Raw genomic sequence first — 17,159 nt, forward strand, 5'->3', positions numbered from 1 at the left:
TAGCAGCCCAGAGCGTTTACTGAGCCCTTCACCACCTGGCCAGACCTCTCCAGGCCCTGGAGTAGGACTGTGGTGGGGCAGACTGCCCGCCACTGAGTCCAGCACCTGAAACTGCACTGGGCACGTGGGCACTGGAAAAGTCAAAACCAAACAGCAAGATAACGAGCAGGGGAATCCCAGAGCAAGGCAGAGGTGGCGCTGCAGAGTCAGGCCCGGGGCCCCAAGCGCCAAGCTAAGCGGCCCAGACTTTTGAGGGTCTTTGGGGAGGGTGGTGATGAGGTGGCCCTGGTGTTAGGGGAGCCTCTGGGGCAGAGGCAAGGGGAGGGTGCTGCAATTGGGTATGGTCCCAGCAGGTGACTCTGCCGGCCAATAGGGGCTAGGAGAGTTGCAGAAGACCCCAGAGGGGCAGGGCAAAGTGAGGTCACTGCGGATTCACCTCATCCTTGCTCAGGAAGAACAAGGCGGAGTGCAGACTCCTCCCTTTCAGGAAGGCAGCACCTGCTAATGGGGTGCCTTTTGCTTCCTCTTTTCCCCTAGTTAACCAGGCTTGGAAATGCAAGTATCGGCAGGGGCCTGGCAGGGGACAGGTGTGAAGTCTCTGGCCAGTTGTGAAGGGTCTGTCCTGTCCAGAGCTGGTAGCCAGACCTGGGTCCATGCCAGAAGTGGCCAGTGCTAGCCCAGCCCTGGATGTGTGGCTGGGTGCCTGTGCTGTGGCGCTGCCTGTGTGTCATATCCTGGGGAGTGGTGCTGAACCACGTGTGGTATCTGTGACGTCACGTCTGCCCCCAGCCCTGTGCCAGGCATTGGGTAGCAGCAAGCATCAATACAGACTCCACGAGGAAGTGGATGTTCCAGTGGGGACACAGTGAACAGAGTAGGCAGCGAGCAGTGACAGGAGTGAGCAGGGCAGCTGGCTGCACACAGGAGGCAGCCTCTGGATGAGAGACCACGCTGCCAGGGGACACAGGAACCCAAGCCTGCCGGTCTGCCCCAGGCTCCATGCCCCTGGCCACAGTTCCCACAGGTGACCCTAAGTCACCATTTCTCACACTCTGGAGGAAAACTTGAAAATCACCATATGTCAGGTCTGAAATTCTTGTCCCCAGTACCCTGTTCCCTTCAAACAAAATAAATGGATTTTGCCATACTATTTGTTGAAAAGTTCAGATTTTTTGAAACTCTAGCAAACTACAGCAGAACAGACACTTGCAAGAATGAATAATAAGCCCTGAGGGGTGGAGACCAGGGAACTGGACCCACACTGGTCAGGAGGGGAAGCCACTGCTTCCTGCTGTTTTGGCTAGCCAAGGGCCAAGGGCACTGCACACCGTGGTTTTAATGATGCTATGGCCACTGTCATCTCAGGCTGGTGGTTCCTCTTAAAGCTCCTGTCCACACAGGGTGTGTTGCTCTGGACACTCGTAGCTGTCAGCACCCAGGTAGTATTCACCAGGCACAGCGAGCCTCCCTCACCCCTGCGCCTGTGCACATGCTGCTTCCTCTGCCAGGCGACTGACCAGCCTGCCTCCTCCCTGCATCTCAGACTTCAGGCTGCCCAGCACCCTCCAGATCTATTCACGGCTTGCTCCTTCCCCCTTGCTGGAATCTCAGCTTCCCCTCAGGAAGGCAGAGACTGTTCACCTTCCATGCCCACTGACCAGAACAGAGCCTGGCAAGTGGACGGTGCATCATACACTTTCACCAGTGTCTTGTGTCCCTGGCTGCTGTAAGGAGAACCCCTCTGCTTAGGAACCCTACCTGGGTGGCGCAAATCCAGGGAATCCTGGAAGAGAAATGCCCAGCACATAGTACCAGCACACAGGTGCACGCCAAAGTCCGCGCACCTTTGAGGAAGGCATTAAGGTGCTCACTAGGGACTCTGTGTTCTGCTCCTGGTACACGTGATGACTGGGGTGGTGGTGGTTGGTGAGTATCACAGCAACACCAGTCACCTGAAGGCTGCCCTGGGGGAGCCTGGCCAAGCATCTGTAACTGTCAGTGGACAGCACGTCTCATCTGGAGTCAAGCTGCTGAGAGCCACCCCTAGTGCAGCTGGGGAGCTCGGTCCAAGTCCAGAGGTCTCTGCTGGCAGAATTTCCTCTTCCTTGGTGTCCAGCTTTCCTGCCACCCTGCAGACTTTGACTTTCCAGCCTCCAAGATGAAAGTCACATGAGACTCCTGAGCCTGCTTTCTCACCTGGAAAATGGGCATTCTATTGCCTATCCTCCAGGGACACCATGAGGGAAAGGACCCATAGTGCAGGCTCCAGGTGCCACTTGTCATTCAGGATTCCTGCCACCTGCTCCCCTCCATCCGGCAGCAGGTGAAACCCAGAGAGCACAGCAAAGCCTCAGAGTATGTGAGGTCTTCAGGGCTACAACTGACTCACAGCCTCCAGGTCCAACTCTCAAATTAGCCATCCTCACAAAATACAGCAGAAAGACACACAGGCTGGCCATCACCTCCTGGGGACAGGCACCCAACTCTGCTACAGAGTGTAGACGCTGCAGAGAGTCGGGGAGGAGAGTCGGCTGTGGCGTGCATGAGTGTTTACCACGCACAATCCCACGCATGCCATCTTCCTGGTCACTAGAGAGGGTCACACCTGCCAGGCTGTGGGGGTGGGCCATAGAACACAGGCCTCATGTCACAGAACCCTGCCTTACTGCTGGCTCTCGGGTGAGGTGCTGGGGAGGCTGGACGCCCCTCAGGGTGCTGGTGTGGCGAGGGAGATGGGCGTGCAGGGGGTGGGGCAACCCTACCTGCTGGGCCTGCCGCAGGAGCTCCGTGCGCTCCCGCAGGACCTGGCTGTCAAACTCGCGGCTCTGCCTCAGGATCTGCCGGCGCACCTTCTCCACGGCGGCCTGTAGGTCCTCGCGCTGGCCGGCGCTCAGTGCCTCGCTGGCCCTCCGCCCAGGCTCCTGCTGCAGGGCGTTGTACAGTGTGGCCTCTAGGTCCTGGATTTTCTGCACGGCCCAAATCACACAGAGAACTGAAGGTCACAGAGTGGGGGACCGTGATGGCCAGGGGCTGCTTCTGATGGAGGCCGAGCTGGGGAGGGGGGCCTGGGCAGGGAAGGGCATGCAGGGCCGGGGAGCAGCAAGCCTTCGGCAAGGCAGTGGGTCCCCTGGCCCACATACACCACTGAGTTACTCTGCACTCAAGCTGCTGCTCCTCTGTACGCAAGGGGACAAGGGCAAGAAGAAGAAACAACCAAAGAAATCACCCTGCAAGTGTGTGATTCAGAGGGAGTGTGATTCAGTGGGCTCTGATTTCTTCCTTGGCTTCCAACAGACTCTCCTCACCTTAGGGACACACCTCCCCTTTCTAACGGGTGCAGTGGGACAAGGGGTCTTCATCGCAGCCATCTGGTTTTCAACTGTGTTAGGAATGCAACTCTAACCCAAAGCAGGCAATGAAGATGTCCTCATACCCCACCCCAGAAGAGTGAGATGCCCTTCACTGGCAAAGTGAATGGGACACTAGCAGTCAGCTCAGGACCCTGACAAAGCCCAGGTTCCAACCCATAGGGGAAGCCTTACATTATCAGCTCCACAGCTGGACCCCTAGACAGTTGCCTTGCCAGGACATTTAGGGACAGAAAGAAAAATGCCTCTTTCAGGTCTCCCTAAAGCCCCAACCCACTCCACCAAGGACCAGCAGCTTCTCATCCAAAGACACCGCAGGTGGTACAGATGCATCATCTGTCACCATGGAGACCGCCATGGCAAGGCCAACCTGTGGCCCCAAAGGCCTGCTACCAGCTGCCACTCTGCAAGTACCCACCCCAGCTGCAGCTGGCTAACTTCCTGGGGATCTCAGACCCTTGGGCAGTAACTGATTTTAACCACAGGCCTTATCCTTTTCCTCAGAAATCAGAAAGACAGTGGCAGAGCTGAGTGGTCCCACATGGGCTCCATGGTGTGGGTTCTTGCCTGTGTCTGCGGCCGAGTCCTCCCCAAGAGACCCCTGTGCTGTCAGCCTCCCTAAACCAGAGGCCCTGCCACTGGCCTGCCCCACCTCACTCCACCCTCAAAGGCAGGAAGGTCATGGAAGACAGGGGTGCATCTGCCTCCTGCGGTCCTCACTCCAGCCCAAGTGCACAGAGTCCCACTCCCTGACTGTTAGAGCACATTACGCCACATCAGGCTTGGGCGCACCTTGCCCGCTTCAGGCTTCAGGATAACTTCAGGCGTGAATTTAGTATCTGCAGGACAGTAGGGTCAGCATACGGAGGGAGTTCTCTGCACAACAGTGCCCCAGCGTCCCCAGAGCCTTCCTGCAAGTGGCACTTAGACAAAGGAAGAGTGCACACCAAGGTTTTCTGAAGCCTGTTTTGGGAAACATCAGTTCTGCATTCTGCATGAGCCTTCTTGAAAATCAAGTCCTTGGCAAGCTGCTTGTTTCTCTTCCTTCCTCTTGGAGTGTGGATCCATCTTCAGCATATGAAGGCTGGAGAAGTCCTTCACAGTGTCCAGGCTGGTTCTCCTGCCAGATTTAGGGCAGTCCGGGTTCCCATGCCATCTCCTGGGCAGCTCCTCAGGGCTGTTGGAGGTTTGGGGGTGGGGCAGTGCAGCAGGACAGAAATGGCATGTCCTCCCAGGGTGCTTATGATAGGACCAAGACAGGATGGAGTCAAGGAAGGCCAAAACAATTGAAAAGAGAGGCCAAGGGACAGCCTGCAGCCTGGAACGTTTCCTTTGCTCATAGCTGTCCTCACCTTTACATCACTGGTTGCGAAACAGCAACAGAGAGGCTGAATCCATCCAGGCTGCAGAGCTCCTGCTGGGGTCCTGGGGAGTCATGCCTCAGCCTCCAGAGGAAGGGCCAGGGTCACAGTGAGATGGACGCATTCACTGTCAGAGTTGCCCCTCCACCTCCACTAAGCCCAGTCTGCCTGGAGCCGCTCACCGGAAGGAGGCTGGCAAGCTGTTTTCAGGCGTGCATGCCCCCACTTTGTAAACGATGCTAACTACAAATGGTCTGGGCAGAGATTTGCTTGTATACAACACAGTGCTCTCTGAAGCAGTCTGATGCCACTTCTCTCCACTGTGGGGACATCCTGGAGAGGTCCACTCAGCACCCTGTCCCCACAGAAGTATTCCCTCAGTGCCAGGGACGTGTGTAGCTTTGGCAGTGAGGATATAGGAACTGGAACTTTATCACCAGGAAGCCCAGAACCCACTGGCCACCTGTGTTATGCTGTCATCTGGCCTCCATTCATTGCTCTGCCCCTGCTTCCTTTGGGACCTTTTATTTTTCCTATTTACAGGAAAACTCACTTTGGGATTGTAAGCATAAATAAATATTTAATTATAAACAAACATAAAAACATTTCTTCTCGTTCATATCAAATGATTACTAGGATTTAATAAGCTTGTCTAAAGAAACCATGAGCTAACTGAATATTTTTTGAAAATTGTGATGGATTTTGAAAATCAACCACTTGCAGGTCCTTCTAGTCACAATGTGAAGATGACATTGCCCCTTCCCACGGCTCCAGCAAGGGCCCTAACTGTGGAAACAGCTCCAGCCCCCCAGGAGTAAGCAGCCTCTAATGTGGAGTCCAAAAGGCCAAAGTGTCAAACCCACTTCCGGTCCTACCAGGTAAGCCTGGTCAAGGGCTTGCTTCCTGTAGTCCAGTTCCTCCTCCAGGTAGCCCTTCTGCCTGCTGAACAGGTCCTAAAAAGAAGGAGGTGCCTGTCAGGAGGAGGTTAGAGCCAGAGTCCATGATGGTGCAGCTCTGCAGAGCTGCCTGTCCCCCTCCTGGAAAGCGGCAGTCGTGGAACCGGCTCCCTTCTTCTTGGGTGCCTGGCTTCAATGGAGGGACAACACCTCCCACCTGGTACCCCCACCTGGATTGCAGGATCTTTCCAGGCTCCTCTCCCCATGGCCCAGTGGCCCCTGAAGACTGACCGGCAGTTCCTCCTTCCCTTCTGGGCTGTATCCTCATCTCCTGGAGAGTCTCACTGACCTGCACTTGTCCCCCACCCTCCGGGTTCCTTCTACTCCCCACAGGAGGGACCTGTCCAGAATGGAGAGCTCTCTCTATTACTGAGTTGAGGGTCTCCAGGCTGGAGGTCATCAACTGCAGCCACTTCATTTTATAGGTGAGGAAACAGGGCCAGAGAGTAGTCACAGTTCATTGGTGGCAGGAGTCGGACTAAAAGTCCAGGCCTCTGGCACATGCCCAGGGTTCTTCCTTATGATGTGCTGCTTCCAGTATGATTCTGGCTATGTCCCTCCTTCAACTCCCATTTCTTCTTGGAAAAATAAAATTGGTCTTGGACAACTCAAGGTCCATGTCTCCTGAGAAACCTTCTCTGATCTCTCCAGCTGGGGTAGTCACTCCCCCATTCACCACTGCCCCTGGGAAGACCACCCTGTCCCTGTCACTTGTCAGCAACCCCAGGTGTCAAGCACTGTGCAAAACTGGCTATGTATCTGGTGTCCCTCATCATTCAACCCAGCCAGCTGCAGAGTGGAACCATGAGAAGACCAAGTCCAGGTCCCCAAGCTCTCAAGGTCAGCAAAGATTCAAGTCACCTGTCTCCACCGCCACTGGGCCAAGTGCCTGGGGTCAGAGCTGTCTCCAAGGCCCTTAGGCTGCTCACGTGAGCTCGTGAGCACCCAGGACGTAGCAGAGGTGCCAAAATAATGTTTCAAGTAGACAGTCGTGAATAAGAGAGGAAATGGGTGGACATGACTCAGGACTGCCATAGGGTGGAAGCCACATTTAGAAATGCATGCAGAGCCCTCCTGAGAACAGCTCATCGACCCTCCCCCAGCTGGTCCAACCTTTACCTTCTCCTTCTCCAGGTCCAGCATCTTCTGGGTCAGGGCTGCCTCTGTTCCCTCTATCTGCTTCAGCCACTAGAAAACAGCAGAGAAAGGAGGGGCACAGCCCAGTGAGAACCGGAACCCCTTGGGGATCTGGGGTTTTGCGGTCCATACGGATGTTTCTGCATCATAGAAAGGTGTTTGCTCAGGGATGCATCTGGTCAGGGGTACCCACGCACGCCTGTGCGTGTGGAAGAGATGGCTGTGTGCACATGACCAGGCCCATGTGTAAGGTGGCAGTAGGTGTGCAGGTGACCTGCATGTGGCATGGCAGCGTGGACTCGACACATGGGTGGACAGGCGCGTGGAAGGCTGTGTGTATTCAGGAGACCTGCAGATGAGCAAGTGAGCTTCATGCAGCTGTATCACAGAAGCAGAATATGACCTCTCCTAACCTCTCGTGACTGCCCCTGAGGTAGGCAGCATCACCCATCTTGCAAGTCAAGATGTGGAAGCTGTTAAGTACCTTGTCCAAGGCCACACACATAGGAAACCTGGATTGTTAACTCAGCCTGCAGAACCCCTAGACCACTGCTCTCCTCCCTCAGCACCAAGCACTGTGGCATGCGGGCTGGGTGGAGGGGGAGCGTGCACACAGGGGCTGTGCAAGGGCAGGAAAGCGGGCAAGTTCCAGGATGAGTCTCTGACATGCCTGGGAATGTGGGTTGGGCACCTAAATGGCAGGTAAGGGGTGGGAGACCTGTCTAGCTTCCCTCTCAGGTCTAGGCTAAAGGTGAGCTTGCAGCAAGTATAGGCATGGGTGTGTCTCTATGGGAAGCCCACTTAGGAGGGAGAAGTCACTGTCACCAGGTGATTGACTTGTGAGCAGGACTGTGGGATGTCCCAGGCATAGAGAGGTATCCAAGGCTGGTGGCAGGTATGAAGGAGTGCCTTTGAGCCTGTGGGGTCTGGTGACTGTGTCCCTTTCCTGATTCTGAGGGTTCCCTTAGCTTCCTTGGGAAATTTCTTCGGTTGCTCGTCAGCAGACCCCTGACCCTGAACTCTTGCCGCGCTGGCTGGAGCCCTGCCCTTGGCCTTCCTGGCTCTGCGGTCTCCTGCACTTGCTCACTCTGAAGAGTCTCCATCCAGCTCTGAGCCACTGCCCGTGCCCCTCGTACCGGTTCCCCTCCCTGTGGCTCCCAGTCTGGCCTCAAAGGCCCCTGGGGGGAGCCCCGGGGCACCTCTCTTCTGTGTCTCGGACCCATCCATTGCTCTCCTTGCCCAGGGCCCCCTCCTGGCATAAGGCTCACCAGGTGGCATGAGGTTCCACCACCCTCACACACCTAAACCCTTCCTGAGCTCTGGCCAGCGTGTCCAAACCTCCCTGGGCCTGCTCAGGGCCCTCCCAGACGTTCCCTCGCTCCTGAAAACCCTGACAGGACCCAGCATGGTGGGTCCCCACAGGGCTCACACCTTTACTGAGCAGGCTCCTCCCCCACTCAAAGCCCCCTAGTCACCCGAAACTGCACTTAGCTCTTGAACAAGCCAAGCTTTCCCTCCTGCCAGAGCCTTTCATGTGGCCCCACTGCCATAACTCCCCTCTCTCCCAGGGCCGGCCTCAGGCCGAGGCCTTCGCCAAGCTAACATCTACCCAGCCTTCTGCCCCAGGTTGGTTTCACCCCCGCAGGAGGCCCCCATTTCCCGAGTCATGCACAGGGTCATCTTATGCATGCTTTATCTGAGCTCACCTGAAAGACACTGTGGTCAGCTTCCCTGCCCCATGGACCCCCATCTGACCCCCATTGCATTTCCTTGCCCAGCATAGGGCCTGGCATGCAGCAGGTGCCTAATGAACATCTACTGAGTGAAGGAGGGGGTGGGCGGGCCACGCAGAGGGAAGGAGATGGGAAAGCCACAATAGGGTCCTCACTAAAAACGCCAGTGCTTGTCCCTGAGCAGTCCCCCAGCCAGCAGCAGCAGGAGCCAACATAGCAGTTCCTTAAGCCCTGCCGAGAGCAGCAGCTTCCTGGGAATAGGTGGGCTTACTTTAAATCCTAACACGCGATCGGAAACGACTAGGACTGAAAGGGGAACATCCCCGGTTTGCAGCATTACCGCAAGCAGCTCGCACACTACTTTGTAGAGCCCAGTGTCGGGCAGTGGTTATGTCAGATATAGATGTATTGGGGCCTATTTTGCTTATAAAGGAAAACCTTTACATGGTCATTTTCAGTCACCAGGACAGTACCGGGAGGCAGAGAAAGCGGGCCATGAATTCTTGGCCCGTGGAGGTTCGGAATACATCAGAGATCCGTCAGGCATCGCCTAGCCTCGCTGACACCTCAGAGACTCCGGGCCATGGCCCTCTGCTCCAACCCAGGGGAGGTCTCACGGGGAGGGGAGGTGCTGCAAGAAGCTCAGTGTCCTCTTCCCGCAGACACAGGTCCAAAGGCAGCCCCTGGGGCTCCTCAGGTGCAAGGCCAGGCCCCACTGCAGCTGGTAGGCTGGTCTCCTCCCATCTACACTTCATTTTCTAACCCTTATGTTAGGGAGGAAACAGGTTTTTCATTATTTCCATCTTTCTGAGTCCTGTGTCTACTTCTTGATCAGTTTTGAACTTGAGGGAGAAGAGGCAGACCTGGGGATGACCCACAAGCCTGCCAATGTCTTATGCCTGAGCCTCTCTGTGGGGTACATGCCACAGGCCGAGGTGAGTGAGCTATGGTCAGGGGCCACATACCTGGCCAGCCAGAATGGGATCTGATGGGGCCAGGATCAGCGGCTTGCTGGCCTGCATCCTAAAGCCTGAGCCTGGTAGGGAGGAGGGCACACACCCAGGGAGGATACTGTCTGTGACAGCATCACGGTAACATCCCTTGATGCTCCTGACCAGTTTGGGCCACCCTGCACTTACACGCTAAGAGATGGGCTCTGTGCCTCCGAGAGAAAAATGGAATGGACTTTGGTTTGTTCAGGACCCAGCACTGCACTGGGTAACATTTTTTTTTTTAAAAACAAGGTGTATCTGGAGGGAAGGGGCTTGCCTGGCACTTGTGACCAGGTCTTGTCTGGCAGTGATGTTGCAGAGACCTACCTCCTCTATGACCTTCTCTGCAGTTTTAGCTCTAGGGTGACCAACTTGTCCCTGTTTGCCCCAGTTGTCCCTGTTTTAACACTGAAATTCCCAGATCCAGTACACACCTCAGTCCCGAGCAACATGGACTGCTGGTCACCTAGCTGTCTTGTTGATCTTCTCAGGGGTTCTATGGACCCAGATCCCACCCTGCCCATGGTCTCTTTATCTCTTTGAACATTCCCCCAAGCAGAGAGAAAATACACAGTAACTCCCAAAACAATTTGACCTTTAGTAAGAGAAAAATGGCTAGGCTATTGTCTGCAGGATCCTGAATTGACAGTGAAGTTTGGTCTCTAAGGACTGTCCCGAATGGGAGCTGGACAGCTCTGAAACAGACTCCGAGTTGGGGGTCCCATAAACATCAGCCACAGGCCTGCATTTTGCCACACCTCAAGGGGTCTGTGAGGAGCTGGCAGGCCAGGGCAGCCAGCACCACTGTGGCATTTAGGGCACCAAACGTGGCACCAGGGTGACTAGCTTGGAGAGGTTCTGGTGGCCAGGACAGCAGCTAGCTAAGGGCAGGAGGAGGCAGGTAGGATGCAAGCTGGGAGTTGGTAAGGGATGGTCAGGGTCAAAGCCAGATGCCAGAAGGCCCACAGCCTCAACTATAAACAGGAGATGCTAATGTGGGAACGAGAGATGAGGACACCGAGATCTAGGTCGAGGCCTGGAATGCCTGATGCCTCAGAGTATGGGTGGGGCCTTTGGAAAGACTCAGGTGGGGGACACAGTGCCCCAGAAGGCCCTGACCTCTGCAGCCTTGGGCCTCAGGGAGCTGCGGGTTAGAGAGACAGCAGCCCACCAATGCCCACCACCCCTGCCCCATCATGAACCAACCACCCTGAGTCACGGAGGTTCCCTACCCTGTCCACTGGCACTGCTCAGGTGCCTCCAGGAACCAAGCTCAATGCCAGGGTTAGCCACACTGGGCTCTGCTTAAGTAGTGGTGTCCTGGATCCTGACATGAACTTGCAGGGCACCAGGACTCTTGTGCTGTCTCCAGGAGATTGCAGCTGGCAAGCAGCAGGACCAAGATCCAAGCCAGGCCTTACAGAGGCAGATCTGGCAGATCTGTCAGGGCCATCACGACACACGAGCCTGGAAGGGCCTTCTCAGTAAATCTTCCAATGAATGTTGAAGGAAAGGTGCCATGTGCTTCACCAGCACTTTACATCACACTTTATGGAGCCCTGCTACAGAAAGCTAGACAACCACATTTGGTTTTGCCTGCAAGGGTGTGTACTGAATGTGCCCAACTCAGTACCAGGAACCTGCCTCTCGTCAGCTTACCCAGCTAGCCATGAACCATCCCCAACCCTGTACCCTGAAGGGAGCAAGCTCAGCCAGGTGGACAGATCAGAGCCAGAGAAAGCCTGGTTCCATGCCTGCGTCACCCTTCCCAACCATGTGACCATGGGCAAGGTACTGCCATTAGTCTGTCACCAACATTTAGTCCCCTTTACTTGTGTGTGTGTGTATGTTGGGGGGCGGGGGATGGAAAGACACCTGAGGAAGAAAACCATATTTTAAATGCTCTTCCAAAGATTCTGGAAGGAGTATGGATTAAGATCAGTTAGGCCTCATCAAAAAGCTCAAAAGTAGCTTTTTAAAGCTTAACTTGTGTGCTTTGGAAGGAAAAGATCTACAGACAGGACTACATAAAGAGTAGTGTGTACTGAAAAAACTCTAAACCAATATAGAAGGTGAACAAATCAGGAATGCATTTTTTAAAATAAAAGGTCAAAAGTTAATATCTTTAATATGTAACGCACACAGGAAAGTCAGGAAGAGAAACAACTACAACAAATACTTGTTTGTTGAATGAATGAATGAATGAATGAATGAATGGACGAATGAACGAACAAACTCAGTGGAAAATCTTCAAACAAAATGAAATTACAATTCATAAGGAAGAACAAAATAGATAATACACATCAAAAAATTCACTATCACTAGCACCCAAATAAATGACAAGGAAATGATGATGTCATAACGTTTCTACCCCACGAAATTGAGAGTTCTTTTCTATGGTAAAATGCCAAGCTGAGCATGAAATTGACCAGAGGGTAATTGGTACCTCTCTCTGGAAGCCACCCAGATATTGTCAGAGTCCTTCCATTGGCCTCAGGACTTCACTTCTAGAGTCTGTCCTGGGGACAGTTCTCAAATGCACAGAAATCAATGTGTAAAGGTGTCCACCAGAGCATGATGGCAAGTAGGGACAAAGTGGACGACCCAGCACCTGACGGCGGAGGATAGTCAAGTACTCTGCCGAGTGACCATATCACAGAATGAGGCAGAGCCATGGAAATGCATGTTCGTGAGCCATCTGGAATGGCCTGAAAGCAGGATGAAGAGCTGGGTGTTAAGTAAGACCTCAACAAAGCTAAGAAAACAGGAGTGGGAGAAAGCCAGGAAGGAACATACGCATCACCCACCGCTTCCTTGACAGGGTGTCAGTCCCTCCTGCAGTCTGACCTGTTCTACCATGAGCATGTGATGTATGACTTTCCATCAGAACGTGACGAGGCATGCATGTGCACATGCAGAGCAGACTGACCGACACGCATGCTCCCAACAAGCGAGACACCAATGTACAGTTTCTTGTATGGTGCTGGTGCTGGGACAGGTGTGAGCACAGAAATGCCGCTGGGTCTACCTTTTCACACAGGGCAAGCACAGTTCCAGCCTGGATTATTGCAACCTGTTCTTCATTTCTCAAATTCTAAAACAGAAAAATGGGCAAGGGCATTTTACACTGGATCCCAATCCACGGGTGGACAGTCAACACCAGGCTCCACTCTGAGCTGTACCCCGAGGGTCAACCCCACTCACTAACGGGGCCAGCAATTCAAGGCAGATGGCTCCAGTCCCTCTGGATTTCACAGTGAATAGTCCCCACCCAGATGGACAAGAGTCCTCTGCCTTGGGCTGCCTCTGAGATTTAAGACTTTGAGAATCAGGGCCTCATTCAAGCCAATCGTTAGGGAGGTAAAGTATCCCTTTCTGACTTCAGCAACCTCTAACGAGCCCAGCCCACCTTCTCTCTGGGTACTGGTCCTTAGGCTTTGTGTCCCCTTGTTACTCACAGGCTGTATGGGTGACCTCATTTGACATCCCACTTCTGACAGATTGAGACCCAACCACCCACACAGGAACATGGCCATACAAAAGCCTTACATTGTACTTATTAGATCTTTTAAATTAGAGAGAAATTAAAACAAAACAAAAACCACACAGAATACGCCCAGATCAAAACAAGAACATGAACCGGAAATGAATCGCTCATAGTTACCCCATTATCGCCAAGGATATCTAGTTTCTTCATAAGTTCAGAAACATTCACATCCTGGAAAAGATTTCCAACGTTCATTTTTTTTGTGAGCTACAGAGACCATCCACACCAATTCCCAGAGCCATGCCCTGCATCTGGATGGACCGCGCCCGTCCTCTCCGGGTGCCTACAGCAGGGCAAGTCGTGCCCCTAGCTATTCCTTTGGGGAGAGAGGAGAGATAGTATGGCTGCTGCTTACTGGCTGAGTTTTACACCAGTGTAAACAACACTTTCTAGAAAGGAGTGTGTGGTTCAGAAGGCCACTGCCTATGGGCAGGCCATCATAACCACCACGGTGGCCACCTGCAAGGCACCTCCTCCGTGTCAGGCACTGTGCTGAGTTAGTTCCTTATCTAACTTCATGATCACTCTGGCTTGATGTATGAGCACTGCCATTTGGATTTCATGGCCCAGGGACTGAGGCTCAGAGAGGTTCCAGGCTAGAGCCAGGCAGTGGCAGGCTGGGGTTTGCAGGAAGCCCACATCCCAAGGCTCTGCTCCTTTCAGCGTGGAGGAACAGGGTAACACCTAGTGACCCTTCTAAAATGACCTCACTGTGCCTTTCAACACAAGGTGGATGCCAAGGGCTATCTCGTTACAATCAATTCTGCCCTTGGCCCGAGAACACAATCCCCCTTCGCCAGTCTGGCACTCAGCGAGCCAGCTCGCTGGAGGACCCCCCCAACACGCTACCTTAACTCCTTCCTGGTGACAGAACAGCTGGAGGGCGCTGCTGTTGTTCTCGGGGAAGGTGGTGATTTGGAGGTTAAAGGCTGGCGACCTCCGCTCTCTCTCCTGGGGAAAAGATTTGGTTTAAAGACAGAACTCAATTGGATTATTTACCACTTGCTATTTTCCCATGTTATCAGCAAAAACCAACGTGCTCCAGTTGGCAAAGGTGTGACTACGCAGCGCACACTCAGACTGCCTGGTCCTCGTCCCTGAGTGCGACATCTTCGCCTTCCTAGGCGGGAGACGGGTTCTGCACACTGGCTTACCTCTTACCGACTCAGCTAGGAAGAAATGGTTAGCAGGGTCTCGAGTCTTCCAGTTGCAAGACTGAAACCCAGTAAGTCATAGTTACAAAATTTGATAAAAGCAACTGCACCAAATTTCAATGGACAACAAAAGCCACCAGCTGTGGTATGTCACTCTGTGCCAGGCACCTCAGTGTGCTGACTGATCCCCATGCAACCTCGAGAGGCAGGCGCCAGTGTTCTCATTTTGCAGACAGAGATGGAGGCTCGGGGCCGTCGAGTCCCAGGTCCCTTGCTAGTGCACAACAGAGTCAGGCCCAGCCCTGCCTTCACTTTCTTTCCAGTGTAATCTGTTGGTCTGCTCACAATTCTTTATGACCCACACTGACACAACCAATGATCTTCATTCTGCCCAGCCTTAGATTTACCATCAAATCTCAATTCTGAAGGAAGCATTTACCCAGAAGAGGGCCTTATACACCAAGTGATGAGTTTTCACAAAGGCCAGCACAAGTCCAGCTGCTTATAGAGACAAAGCACACCAGCAGGACAGGACCCTGGTCTCGACTGTGTTTCCTACACAGAGCTGGCTTTAGACCTCCAGCACTGGTCAATTCATCATGAGAAGGCTGAAAAGACCCCTTCAAATTATACCTAAAGTCAAACTGCTTTTGTTTGATTGGAATTACAGAACAATAATCATAACTTGCTTTGGGGCAATTCAGCAGAATCTAGCTACAGAACCAATGGACCCCTTTAAAAATTCAACTTGCACTAAATTTCAATGGAGAACAAAAGCCACCAGCTGTGGTGCGTCCCTCTGTGCCAGGCACCTCATTGTGCCCTCTGATCCCAGTGTGACCTTGTGAGGCAGGCATTGTCTAAATAACCAAGCACGAGTTCAGACAGCAGGTGTCTGCATGCTGGAGGTGGCTATTAATTCAGTGAATTTCCAGAAAGTTCAACCCAGCTAGCCTAAGTCTGGAACAGTCTTAGGAGCCAAGAACAAAACTTGCCACAGTCTATTTCCTCAGACACCGTTCTACCAGCAATGCTTATTTAAATGGCGTCTCCATGGGAAAGTGACACAAGATCACATTTGATATGAACTCAAGTCGGAAAGTGGTTCCCAGTGGCTCTGAACTCTGGCGGAGACACTGAAAATTCTAGTAAACCAAGCAGTGCTTATGGGATTCTTTTAAGAAAGGCTCCTAACAAGGACTTGTGCAGTTTTCTAACAGTGGCAGAGACATTAATGATGACCTCACATAACTTCCAGTTTCTGTCACTTAAATAAAATACTCAGGTCTAGAGAGAGTTGAGTAGCAGTAGCACTAGGTGCTGAGGGACACTCACTCCAGGCCTTGCCAACACAAGGTCCGGCTGGTCAGTTCTAAGGTGAATAGAATTTGACTCAAGCAGGAGGATAAAACAAAACCAGAGAAGCCACAGACACCGCGAGGCACTCAGTTCCACCGAGGTTTCACACATGCAAGGGTCAGCAGAGCCGCATCACCACGAGAGCTCAGAGAAACTGTCACAAACTTAAGTGATGTTTAAGATGCCGATGACTTTTAAACAGAAACAAAAAGGAGTTATGAAGTACCGTGAGAGCAAGGCAATACAGTAACACACCCGAGGCAAGAGTTCTCTTGGAAGCAATGAAACCATCGATATTCTGTTACTGAGTCCCACTCGGTGCACTGGGGCGTTCCTGGAGGAACACAACTTCTACACGTGAGCAGCATTCAATCTCCCTCCAGTAGCTCTGAGTTGCGTTTGGAGTTACGAATAATAATTTCTTTAGTCCAAATTTCTGTGGTGCCTGGGTCTGTATTTACTGAATAAAAATTTGAGCAACGTAACTCCTTTCTCAACTGCTTCTGCAGACACATCCTTCTACACTGCCTCTACTTACCTTGTGTTTAGCTTGCAAATAGAAAATGGGCCCAAACTGGCTTTAAACACATTAGAGAGTCAACAGCTGGCTGGGTCAGACTCTGCTATTTCAAAAGGTGAGATTTGCTGCATGCAAGATCATTTAAAAAGGTGTGTTATTAATTGCAACAGTGCTTCTGTCCAGGTTTGCACAATGCAGACCCAGTGACTATGCATGCAGGAGAGAAGTAGTTATGGAAATGAAACACAAATAAAAAAGGCAAAATATTGCAAAAACAAATTATTTTATTAAGTGCAAAACAAGCCGTAGGCAATAAATATATTAGCTCTGTACAGGTCCACAGACTTCGGCGAGCACCCTCTCCAGAACACATTAAGGCAGTGAAATTATTCTGAACATACAGATTGAAAAAAAAAAAAGAAAGAAAGAAAGAAGGAAGAAAAGAAGGAGAAAAACGCTAACACGTCCCTCCACACATGCTTGGGAACGGCAGGGAGCTTTACATGAATTTCAGTTTGGGTTCAAAGAGAATGTCTGCTCCGTTTGAGAGCTTACAACAGAGAGAGTCTCTTACTTCGAGCTCTAGCACTCTGAACTCTAACAGCTCGTTCTGGTCCTTCGCGTCTTGCATTTCACTCTTCAGCTGGTTCTCCTCCATTTCCAGCCTGTAAATCTAGAGCAAAGACACCTGTGCATTAACGGGCGGCACCAGGTCCCCTGATTGTGGGCCGCCTCAATGGTGGTCTGAGGGAGACGGAACCAGCCACAGGGCGGCTTTGCAGCAAGCGAAGGTGCTGCAGCCCTCTGCTGAGGAGACTGGGATGAGGAAGGCGCGCTGGGCTGGGTGCACCCGCCAGCACCGAGCTTGGCCCCGCCGACTAGAAGCTGCTTACATATTTGCTGAGCAAATGAAGGATGAGGAAGCTGAGGCAAAGAGCCATGGAGATCCTCCCCCAGAGGTCAAGGTGCAGGGAGCAAGAGGGCCACACCGGGTTTCTGCTCCCAAAGCCCTTCCAGATCTTTCCAACCCGA

At 52.7% G+C, this 17,159-nt stretch overlaps 1 protein-coding gene across 6 annotated transcripts in view; it reads right to left on the reverse strand.

The window, feature by feature from the left end:
- JAKMIP1 (janus kinase and microtubule interacting protein 1) overlaps positions 1 to 17,159 on the reverse strand; it is a 130,214-nt gene that overhangs the window by 6,928 nt on the left and 106,127 nt on the right. For 3 of the 6 annotated variants that reach the window (XM_079154335.1, XM_079154337.1, XM_079154336.1), the window contains exons 13-19: positions 16,702 to 16,800; positions 13,944 to 14,045; positions 13,212 to 13,265; positions 12,576 to 12,641; positions 6,805 to 6,873; positions 5,605 to 5,682; positions 2,763 to 2,966 (exon numbers count right to left, since the gene is read on the reverse strand). In XM_079154335.1, the coding sequence (XP_079010461.1) occupies positions 2,763 to 2,966; positions 5,605 to 5,682; positions 6,805 to 6,873; positions 12,576 to 12,641; positions 13,212 to 13,265; positions 13,944 to 14,045; positions 16,702 to 16,800 (672 nt within the window). Of the gene's footprint in view, positions 1 to 2,762; positions 2,967 to 5,604; positions 5,683 to 6,804; positions 6,874 to 12,575; positions 12,642 to 13,211; positions 13,266 to 13,943; positions 14,046 to 16,425; positions 16,801 to 17,159 lie in introns of those variants that run through there. The other 3 variants (XM_079154338.1, XM_079154339.1, XM_079154340.1) reach the window with 3 other exon arrangements.

The sequence above is a fragment of the Sciurus vulgaris genome, assembly GCF_902686455.1.
Source record: "Sciurus vulgaris genome assembly, chromosome: 9".
Taxonomy (NCBI): Eukaryota; Metazoa; Chordata; class Mammalia; order Rodentia; family Sciuridae; genus Sciurus; species Sciurus vulgaris.